This window comes from Capricornis sumatraensis, chromosome 1 (assembly GCF_032405125.1).
Source record: "Capricornis sumatraensis isolate serow.1 chromosome 1, serow.2, whole genome shotgun sequence".
In the NCBI taxonomy this organism is placed as follows: domain Eukaryota; kingdom Metazoa; phylum Chordata; class Mammalia; order Artiodactyla; family Bovidae; genus Capricornis; species Capricornis sumatraensis.
In genome coordinates, this window is record NC_091069.1 from 236,678,719 (window position 1) to 236,690,423 (window position 11,705).

The 11,705-nt window shown below is 50.8% G+C and overlaps 1 protein-coding gene across 1 annotated transcript in view; it reads right to left on the bottom strand.

Moving 5' to 3' along the window:
* ESYT3 (extended synaptotagmin 3) overlaps positions 1-11,552 on the bottom strand; it is a 54,314-nt gene extending 42,762 nt beyond the window's left edge. The window contains exon 1 of the mRNA XM_068984234.1: positions 11,235-11,552. Coding sequence (XP_068840335.1) covers positions 11,235-11,552 — 318 coding nt within the window. The remainder of the gene's footprint in view (positions 1-11,234) is intronic.
* Positions 11,553-11,705: the final 153 nt, after the last annotated feature.

The window sequence follows — 11,705 nt, forward strand, 5'->3', positions numbered from 1 at the left end:
GTTGGGCTGAGCGGCCTGGACAGGAGGTTCTGGCCACCAGACTCTCTCAGGAGGCAGGGGACTAGAGGGCTTCACTTACAGAGCGTGCCTGTCACTCGGTGAATCCTGCTTCCCTCTCACAGAGACAGTGGCTCCTCCCCTGGGAGCAGCTCTGTACAGACATAGAGACACACACAGACATATACAGGTAGATGGACACACACATGTAGACACACACACCAAGACATACACAGATGCACAGATACATGTACACACATAGACACACACACCCAGAGCTACACAGACCCACCCACAGAATCACTTGTTTCTCAGTCACTAAGTCATGTACAACTCTGTGACCCCATGGACTGCAGCCTACCAGGCTCCTCTGTTCTCCATTGTCTCCCATAATTTGCTCAAATTCATGTCCATCAAGTTGGTGGTGCTATCTTACCATCTCATCCTCTGCCACCCCCTTCTCCTGTCACCCTCAATCTTTCCCAGCATCAGAGTCTTTTTCAATGAGTCAGCTTTTCACATCAGGTGGCCAAAGTACTGAAGCTTCAACTTTAGCATCAGTCCTTCCAATGAACACTCAGGGTTGATTTCCTTTAGGATTGGCTGGTTTGATCTCCTTGCAGTCCAAGGGACTCTTAAGAGTCTTCTCCAGCTCTACAATTCGAAAGCATCAATTCTTTGGTGCTCAGCCTTCTTTATGGTCCAACTCTCACATCCATACAGGACTACTGGGAAAACCATAGCTTTGACTAGCCAGACCTTTGTCAGCCAAGTAATGTCTCTGCTTTTTAATATGCGGTCTAGGTTGGTCATAGCTTTTCTTCCAAGGAGCACTGTCTTTTAATTTCATGTCTACAGTCACCATCCACAATGATTTTAGGGTCCAAGAAAACAAAATTTGTCACTGCTTCCATTTCTTAACCATCTATTTCTCATGAAAGAATGTGACCAGATGCTATGATCCTTAGTTTTTTAAGTGTTGAGTTTCAAGCCACCTTTTTCACACTCTTCTTTCACCCTTATCAAGACACTCTTTAGTTCCTCTTCACTTTCTGCCACTGAATCACATGTACACACAAAGATCTAAGTACACACTCCCTTTTCTAGAAAGAAAAAGAAAAAAGCCTCTGGATCCTGCTCCAAAGGGCATTTCTATACACACACTCCTGCTGACTCATCTGATCTTGCCAACCCCTCCCCAGTGGAAAGAAGAGAGAAGATCCTCTCCCAGGTGTCTGACGGGGAAGGGGACGCTGCACAAGAGGCCTTGCTGGGCTCCTATCCTCTTGAGACAGTCCCTGCTCTCTGGGTGCCTCTGCAGAGTTCCTCCCCCACCAGAAAATAGCCCATATTTCAGTCACTTATCTCCTGATGAAACATTGCCTTACATCTCTTTTTTTGTTGTTGTTCTTGGGAGGTAAACATTTAACCATGAAAACTGCTTTTTAAAATTATTATTGACTGCACAGCACAGCATGTGGGATCTTAGTTCCCCAACCAGGGGCTGAATCTGGGCCCCCTGTATTGGAAGCTTGGAGTCTTAACCACTGGAACATGAGGAAAGTCCTGAAAACAGCTATTGAATCTGCTGCTTTGGGGTGAAAATCACCCTACCCAAAGTGCCTTTAGAGAAATAACTGCTTTGCCAGCTTGGAATTCCATTTTGGGGCTTCCCTGGTGGTTCAGGAGTAAAGAACCACTTGTCAATGAAGGAGACCCGGTTGGGAAGATTCCTCTAGAAAAGGAAATGGCAACCCGCCCCAGTATTCTTGCCTGAAAAATCCCATGGACAGAGGAGCCTGGCAGGCTACAGTCCATGGGGTTGCAGAATTGGACATGACTGAGCGACTAAACAATAACAACTGTTCTAGAATCTGTAGGTTCCTGAACAGCACAACCAGCCTTGAACTGTCTTCAGTTGGCTGGACTCAGCAGGATGACTGAGCAGACAGATAATGTGGGTGGCAGGAGCCTGTCATCCAGGCTGAGGAGTAAGGGCTCAGAGCAGAGAGGGACTGCTCTGAGATACGTGCAGAGTCATTGTTTCAAGGAGTGCATGCAAAGTCGCTTCATTCATGTCCAACTCATTCTGGCCCAATGGACTGTAGTCTGCTGGGCTCCTCTGAACCCATGCCCTTCTCCAGGGGATCTTCCTGACCCAGGGATCAAACCCAGGTCTCCTTCACTGCAGGCAGATTCTTTACCACTAAGTCACTGGGGAAGCCCCACCTGAGTATAATCCTAAACTGCCAGAGAGTTCAGTGATCCTGCTAGGTCTGGTAATGCCTTGAGGGTAAAAAAAACTTATCCCCTTGCTCATTAAATTAGTAAAAGGCCAACCATCCTATCCCAAAGGAGGGAAATGCCAAAGAATGTTCAAACTACCAGACAATCGTGCTCATTTCACAAGCTAGCAAAGTCATGCTCAAAATCCTCCAAGCCAGGCTTCAACAGTACATGAACCAAGAACTTCCAGATGTACAAGCTGGATTTAGAAAAGGCAGAAAAACTAGAGATCAAATTGCCAACATCAGTTGAATCATAGGAACAACAAGAGAATTCCAGAAAAACATCTACTTTTGCCTTATTGACTATGCCAAAGCCTTTGACTGTGTGGATCACAACAAACTGGAAAATTCTTCAAGAGATGGGAATACCAGATCACCTAACCTGTTCTGAGAAACCTGTATGTGGGTCAAGAAGCAACAGTTAGAACCAGACATGGAACAACAGACTGGTTCCAAATCGGGAAAGGAGTATGTCAAGGCTGTATATTGTCACCCTGCTTATTTAACTTCTATGCAGAGTACATCATGCAAAATGCTGGACTGGAAGAAACACAAGCTGGAATCAAGATTGCCAGGAGAAATATCAATAACCTCAGATATGCAGATGATGCCACCCTAATGGCAGAAAGTGAAGAGGAACTAAACAGTATCTTGATGAAAGTGAAAGAGGAGAGTGAAAAAGCTGGTTTAAAACTCAACCTTCAAAAAAAGGAAGATCGTGGCATCCGGTCCCATCACTTCATGGCAAACAGATGGGGGAAAAAATGGAAACAGTGACAGATTTTATTTTCTTGGGCTCCAAAATCAAAGCAGATGGTGACTGTAGCCATGAAATGAAAAGATGCTTGCTCCTTGGAAGAAAAGTTATGACCAACCTAGACAGTATATTAAAAAGCAGAGACATTACTTGGCCAACAAAGGTCCAGCTAGTCAATGCTATGGTTTTTCCAGGAGTCATGTACAGTTGTGAGTTGGACCATAAAGAAGGCTGAGCACCAAAGAATTGATGCCTTTCAAACCGTGGTGTTGGAGAAGACTCTTGAACTGTCCCTTGGACAGTAAGGAGATCAATCCAGTCAATCTAAAAGGAAATCAACCTTCAATATTCATCGGAAGGACTAATGCTAAAGCTGAAGCTCCAATACTTTGGCCACCTGATGTGAAGAAAAGACCCTGATGCTGGGAGAGACTTTAGGCAGGAGAAGGAAATGACAGAGGATGAGATGGTTGGATGGCATCACTGACTCAGTGAATTTGAGCAAGCTCTGGGAGACATGACTGAACAATAGTCATCTTCTTCCTTCTCTGCCTGTTCCTCCTCCATGCTGATAAGGCCACGGTGAGGTGGAAATGAGGACCTTTCAAGTAATTAAGTTTTGACAGATAAGTTTAATGTAATCTATGTAAGGATTTAGAGAAACAAGGTCTGAGATTTTTTTTTTTAATCTTTTGGCTACACTGCAAAGCTTGTGGGATCTTAGATCCCCAGCCAGGGATGAAACCCAGGTCCCCTGCATTGGAAGCCCAAGTCTTAACTGCTGGACTACCAGGGAAGTCTAGGGACTAAGATTTACATTGCAGATGTTCACTGTGGCATTCATGCCACGGATTTTTATTGAAAGCCTATTTGAACTGGGCACTGAGCAAGGAGCTGAGGGTACAGAGAGATACAAGACACACACCTTAAAAGAATATTTGATCTGGAGGAAAAGTGGGATATAAAAATAGGTAGGTGCAAGTCAGCATGGGAAGTGGGCGTGACAGAAGGGTTCCAGCGCAGGTCCCTGAGCTTTGACTTGAAGGAAGAGCCGAGGAAGCCAGACTGGAAGATCAGAGGGAGAAATTTGCAGACACAGAGAGAAAACACCACCCACCTCGGCCCACCACAGAAATAGGTCAAACTTGGACATAACTAAAATACTGGATGTCCGAAAAAGGATCAAGCCACTTACAGTCTCTTCATATTAAGGATAGCATCACCTTTAAGGATTTTTTGAAAGAAAGTTTACAAGATAATATTAAGGCCACAAAATGAAAAAAAAAGATTCAAGGGTACAAGTTTTCAAAAGATTGTTTTCATATACCTTTTATACAAAGGACGTGCTCTCAAACATCAGAGTATATTTCTGGGTGGTGGAATTGTAAACGCTTACTCTAATATTTACTTATAGTCCATATCCAAATAGCCTACCATGGGAATATTTGCACTTTCATAACCAGAAAAACAAGCTTTTTTAACCAGTTTGTAACCAGTTACTTTAAAAAGTAAACATAGTGTGGGCAGAAGAATGGAGTGGGTGCACCTGGGGTTTTGAAACACCCTACCTCCTGGAGAGCTCCTTGGCTTTTCAAGGACTAGTGACCCTGGGCACACTGGGATGGGACTTCTCAGGCAGGAGCAGCCACCCACACCTACACAGAGAGGGTGCGCAGGAGCTGGGCCCTGACTCCCAGTGCAGCCTGAGGGAGTCAGCCATCATCTCCTTGGTTTGAAGTGACAGGACAGGTAATGAGAACGAGACTCTGTCCCTTTAATAGTTCCCACTGGGCCAGAAAACATTTCACTGTCTCTTCACTATCTGCCGTAGAAGAGGAGGTGGTGGAGGAGGAAGGTGGGGCAGAGGGAGGGGGGAAACTTCCTCCAGCACAAGGGAACACTTTGGGGCTATGAGCTCTAGGTTTCCTGAGATTTAAAAATGCCTGCGACTCTACCAGGAGAAGTAACTCTGAGCGGAGGGGTGGGAGGATAGGAAGGCAAGGCCCCTGTCCCCTGGTCCTCTATGTAGCTGTGTTGTGGCCTTCATGGGTCATGGTGGGGATGACAGCTCACACCTCCCAGCAGCTCCCCCAGAGTCACTGGGGTCATTCCCACGAACGGACCGTCTCTGCCTGGGGTCAAGGATCTGGACCACAAGGCCAAGAGAAGCTGGAATCAGCTCTCCACGCCTTTCTGTCCCCTGGTGAAGGATAGGGCTGTTCCACCCTTGGCCCTGATCCCAACCTACCAGCTGACCTCCCAGTGACTTGGATCCTTAGCTTGGAGAAAAGGTCTCGGGGACACCTCTATTCCAGGAAGATTCAGCTCCCCGTAACTTGCACCAGGCAGTCTCCTGTGAGCCTTGTTGCTGTTGTTCAGTTGCTGTCTTGTACAGTGTCTGACTCTTTGCGACCCCATGGACTGCAGCACATCAGGCTCCTCTTTCCTTCACTATTTCCCGGAGTTTGCTTAGATACATGTGGAACGAGTCGGTGATACTATCTAACTATCTCATTCTCTGCCACCCCCCTCGCCTTTTGCCCTCAATCTTTTCCAGCATCAGAGTCCTGTGAGTCTGGGTATCATTAATTACCATCCAGGACAAGATGAGGCACTCAGGTGACCAAACATGAAGGAAACTTCGGGTTCGGAGTGACCCACCCCCTCCTACAGCCTCTTCCTCCAAGGAGGCTGTCTGGGTTAGATTCACCCCCTCCCCCATGCTTTCCCAGAACGAGCATTCCACCTTGTAGGACGGATCATGCTGTGTCAGAAAAGGCTGCTCTCGTGGGTCTGCATCCCCATTCAGCTCACAGGTTCCTTGAAAGCAGGGACCGTGCATCACTCATGTTGTGGGCCAGGGTGCAACATGGTGCCTGACACTGCAAGTCCTCGATAGATGTTTGCTCACTGAGTAAAGGAACAAACATGTGGATGCCTAAGATCCCTGCACCAGGCCCACATTCTGCCTCTCTTATTACCCAATCCAGGCCCAGGACATGATAAGTCCATGAAGCATCACTAGGTCGTGGGGCAGAGACCCAAGGGGCATGATTAAAACCTGCCCTGCCCCTTCCTTCCTGAGGATGGGCCTGACTCGGAGCCACATGAATGACCTCACAGGGGCTGCAGAGGCCTTTTGGGAAAGAAGTCCCCAGCTCCAAGCCACGCCCAACCAGTCTTGATGTTTAAAACCAGGCTCCATGGCCCTGACTCTGAGAACTGAGCTTTGGGATTGAAGTTGAGAGTTTCCACCCTAGCTCACAGCTGTCACTGCACTTACTCCCTTAATTAGCAGAATTACCAGTACAGGACTGACTGTGGGAGCCTGGGCCCTGGAAGACTGCTGCTCCACCCACAAAAGGAATGTGAACTCTCAGCTTCAGGAAAGCAAAGCGCTCAGCCCTGGTTGTCAGGCTGAACAGCTGGCACAGAAACTTAGAAGGATCCATCCCAGGTATCATCGTCCCAGGGATGCTGCTGTGAACCTTGGATCGCTCAATGCTTTGAGCGAATGGCTCGCCTCTCCTGGGTGTTTGCTTCAGTGGGCTCCCCCACTTAGGTGATGGGGAAGCAAGAAAGATTGGGAACAGTGTCCTGTGGGTTTGGGGCACTAGAGAAAAGCTAAGTTGAGGCTGATCAGTGGTGGCACACTCCTGCAGCTAAAAAGGCTCTAGAACATCCCCTAGAACCTCATCATTTTCAGGCAGGAATCAGAGACTCAGAGAAGACAGAGGACCTTCTCAAGGTCCCCCAGTGAATAAGCCTCAGACTCCAAGTCCACACCACCACATCAGCCCACTCCCACCGCAGCAGACACACGAGGGTTAACTGTCTCCCACGAAGCTGCCAACTGACTGCTATCGGCTGCCAGGAGAGTGAGCATGGCCAGGCCTGAGACCACAGACAGATACAAGGTTTCTGACCATTCTTTCCCCTGACTACCAGGCCCTCATCCCCCAGACACATCCACCTGGAGGCAGGTGAGACTCGTACCAAACTTCCCTCCTCACACTGGCCCACTCGTGCAGGGGCCCAACAAATATCTGATAAACAAACCAATTATCCAAGTGAGCGCTGGTCAAGGGCTCCATGAGCAACATCCCATAAACCACGGGGTGGCAAAGGGCCTATTGTGCCCAGATCTAGGAGGCAGCCTGTGGAGACCCAGCTGGGGGCCTGAGCCTCTGGGCAGGGGAGGGTGGAGGCTTCAAGCAGTACAGGTTACCTGAGGAGCCCAGAGCACAAAGGACTGACTCTGAAGATCAGGTGGGAAGTTTGGGGAGTACCAGAGGTGGAATTCCGTGAACGGAACCCCAGGAAGGGCTGGGGTCTCCAATGGGCCCTGCAGCCATCCAACTCTAGAGCACATTTGCTGCTGGGCCACTTGGTAATGAGCTTCATTTCATGTAGGAAAATAGAGAGTTGAGAGGTCTGGGAAACTGCAAAGGATACAGTGACAGACCCCCAGAGCATGCAGTCATGCCTGGCTCCGAACAAGCAGCTTTGCAAACTCAGCTCATCACAACCACGTGTAGAAACGGAGCCTTCAAGGCCAATGGCTAGATGAGTGGTGGAGCAGGGACTACAGGATCAGGGTCTCTAGTTCTATCACTGTGCTGTCCGCAGCTCCCAGCCCTGGCGAGGTGGGCTGACCGAAAAGGCTCTTGAAAGCGAAGTCGCTCAGTCGTGTCCAACTCTTTGCTCTTAATTCTTTGAAAAGTCTAAACACTGAGTATGAGGAACAATGGCATGAGTGGCAGGCAGTGGCCGCTCCCCTGACAGACAGAAGAGGAACTGCTGTCTGTCCACGTGGCCGGGCCACATTCACGGGACAAGGGCCTCCCTGGCATCGTCACTTGGGACCCCTTCTATAGCAGAAGCAGCCTTCCCTTGAGCTGTTCCTGGAAGGGAACCAGAGGAAGAGTGGGGCTGTCTCAAGTTAGACCAGAAACAACCTCCTTTAACAGGATTTCACAGGTGGGGACAATGACAGCCTGCTCAGGAAAGCAACTTCTCTTATCACCTGGAGGCAGCAACTGGTATGACATGTTGAGGAGGAGTCTAGTGGGGCAGGAAAGGACGGTTCCAGTGAGAAGGGACCGCTGTGGCCTCTTGGATCTGGCTCAGCTTGGCCTTGGCCTCTGTCCCCTCACAGGGACTGGGTGCAAATTAGAGCAAGGTGTGCACATGGCTGGACAGGCAGCAGGGGCAGGGGTCCACCCTCACTCACTGGGTGCTCTGTGATGACCTGCAGGGCTTCAAGGCCCTCAAGACCTTTTCTTCAACACCCTGGCTAGTGGTTTGCCAGTTGTTAATTGGTAAAAATATTTCTGGACACCAAAGATCATAGTCCATCAATCCCCTTTCACTCAAGAAAACCAGTTTTCCAAACAGGGAAGAAGGCCCACTGAAAGGTCCACGTGTCAGTTAAAGATGCCCAAGCTCTGAAATCATGGGCAAGGGTCCCTCTTCCCCACCACACGGGAGCCACCTCCATCAACAGTGTGTGTCCTCAGGAGGCAGGCAGAGGGAAATTCAACCAAGTAGGTTCCGGATTTTCCACATCATCCCTGGGCATGGAAATCTCCGCGAGGCAGATTCAAAAGCCCACGTCTGCATCTATTTGTGTGCTCTCTACAGGTGTTCACACAGACAACCTACTTCCCCGGACCTGCTTCACATTCCAGATCCCCAGTCCAAGTCACAGGCACCCAGCTCTCCAAATCAGAATGCAGAAGACCCTGGTCCCTCCTGCACCCTGCTCCTAGGCCCCGCCACACCTACAGTCCCTGCCCCCGCTCAGCTCTCATCCTCATCTCTTGGTCCCCACTACCACTGATACCACCTTGGCTAAAATTGGTTTCTCAACTGGTCTCTTCCCTCCAGCTTCACCCCTCCCTCCCTGCTGCTTTTTACAGGACCTTTCCAAAACCTTCCCCAGACTCCCTTCAGGATCAGCCCCAACCTCCATCACACCTACCTCAATCTGGCCCCTGTCCTTCAGCCTGCACTGCACACATCAGCTAGGCAAAGCACCCAACACTTGCTCAGATACCAACCACACCGTGCCTCCACGCTGTGCTCACAGGCCTTCTCTGCTTAGACTGCCCTTGGCAGGGCCACTGCTGCAACCCAGCTGGCTCAGGCCTGGGATATGGTTTACAGGGTGAGAATCCAGCAGGTACGTGTTCTGTCTCATCCATCTCGCTGAGCTCCCTGTTGGCTAGGTCCATGTAGCTCTGGGGTCACCTCCCCCAAGAGAAGCCAGAACAGTTTCTATGGTGTCTGTGGGAGGATAGGGGGTTGGGGAGTGTCAGGGCCCCTGCAGGATCTGAGTCTTACTCCAGTTTCAGAAACATTGCCTTGGTATACAGCTAAGTGCCTGGAGGCCTCCCTAACACATGGAGGGGCGAAAGGGGAGAGGTGTCACTTGGTGAGGTCTCAGGGCCTGAGGCTGCCATGGGGGTCATGACAGAGGCCTAACAGGCAGCCTGAGCTCCCTTATCAGTAAGCAAGAAGTGTGGTCAGCTACAGGCCTGCTCTCTGGGTCCGCACTTTTCAAGATCACAAGCCTCCATAGAACAAGCAAGGTCTGGGGGAGACAGGCCCCAGACTCAGTCTCCATGGCTGCTACCCAACATTTGTAAACCTAATTCTAAAGCTTTATTGTCCATCCTGGTGATCCGTTGGTAAGACTCTATGCTCTCAATGCAGGGGAACTGGGTTTAATCCCTGGTCAGGGAACTAGATCACACACCACAACTAAAAAAGTTCCTGCATGTTGCACTTGAGACATGAAGCAGTTAAATAAATAAATAAAAGGCACTATGAGCTAAATTGTGTCTCCCAAAATTTATATTTTGAAGTCCCAACCCCAAGTACCTTAGAATATGACTGTATTTGGAAATGAGTCTTTATAGAGATGATTAAGTTAAAACAAGACCATTAGAGTGGGCCCTAATCTAATCCGACTGATGATCTTATAAGAAGAGGAAATTTAGACACAGATATGTATAGAGGGAGGGCCACATGAAGACATAGGGGAACAGAGCCAAGGAGAGGCATCAGAAGAAACCCACCTTGCCAACACCTTGGTCTTGATAAATTTCTAGGCCACCCAGTCTGTAGTACTTTACAGCAACTGTAGAAAACTAATGCAATAGGGCTTACTTTTGAATTTAACATAAACAGGACTTTCTAATATCTTCGTCTCATCCCACTTCAGCAGTTACTGTCACCGGCAGGGGTGAGGAACCTACAGCCTGGGTGGATGCTAGAGTACAGGCCTCAAGCCAGACAAGTGAGGGGTCTGTGGCCTCTGGACAGCTCTCCCCCTCGGTTGCCTGAATATATCTGGAAGCCATCAGAGATAACCAGCCCCAGTTCATCATCCAGAGAAGAGGGCTTACAGTAGACCAAGTCTCAGACCGAATGCCCCTCTACCAGGCTTTTCCCAGACTCATCTGATCATGAGACTCAGTGAGGTTCCTTAATTCCACCTGAGGGTTGTGAGGTGGGGGCTAGGGCTTGTTTTTGTTAGGTGGGCCAGGAGATTCTCAGGACCAGAAGCATTTGAGAAGCCACAGTCCAGGTCATTCCACACCAGGAGATGGTTGTGTAGCTGCAGAGTGCATCTGCGTGTCTCTACCAGTCCAGGGAGGGAGAGAAGTCTGTGTTCCAGCGAGGCGGAGGCTGGGCCTCTCTCTCCCCTGCGCAGCGCCATCCCTGAACTCTGGTCTCTAGCCCGGCCGCCTCCCTCTGTCCGGCCTCTGCCACTGCTGTATCTGTCGGTGTTGCACTCTGCGTTTTTGCCTTGAATCAACAGGCGGGTGGAAGAAGTGTCTTCTGTTTCCCTCACCAGTAACTTTGCAGAGTCCCAGACGCCCTTGTTTTTCTGGGTGTGGCCCGCCTGCGATTTTTCTCCCAGGTTCTGGGCCCTCAAGTGAAACCCTGGTTCACGCTCCCAGCACAGCAGGACCAGAGGTGGGAATGAGACCCGGGAGCGCCGCGGCGAGAGGCACGGCCACCGCCCCCAGGGTCTGTCCCCTGGGGAGAAGGTGTGAGGGTCCTAGGCTCCCGCCCTCCTTCGGGTCTGCGCGCCCCAGCTCCTTCGCCGACCGCAGGTTCCTTCCGAACCCCCAAGGCATCCGCCCCAACTCCGACCCTCCGCCCGGCTAGGCCCGGCTCACCCAAGCGGGCAGGTGCTGGCCCAGCAGCTCGCGGCTGATGAACTGGCGTTCGTTGTCTAGAAATTCGAAGGCGGCAGCGAGGCGCCCGAGCTTCCCGCGGCGGTTCCTGCGCCACCACATCCACAGCAGGACGCCGAGCAGCAGCCAGGTGATGCTGAGCCCCAGGTAGCCGGCTAGGTAGACGGGCGCCAGGCAGAACAGCACGCGCGCCGCGAAGGCGTAGAGCTCTGGCAGCAGCTGGCTGGGCAGGCGCGGCTCGCGGCCCGGCGCGCGCTCGGTCCCCCGGGCGCCGGGGGCGCGGGGCTCCTCCGAGGGCATCTCGTCGTCTCCCTCTGCCCTCACCTGAGCTCAGGTCTGCGCGCCGCGACGTCCAGGCACATCTGTCCTCCAAGGGCGAGGACCAGACCGCCGCGCCGCGCCGCGCCGCACCTGCCCGAGTGGACTCTCCTGCGCAGTTTCCGCGCCGCGAAC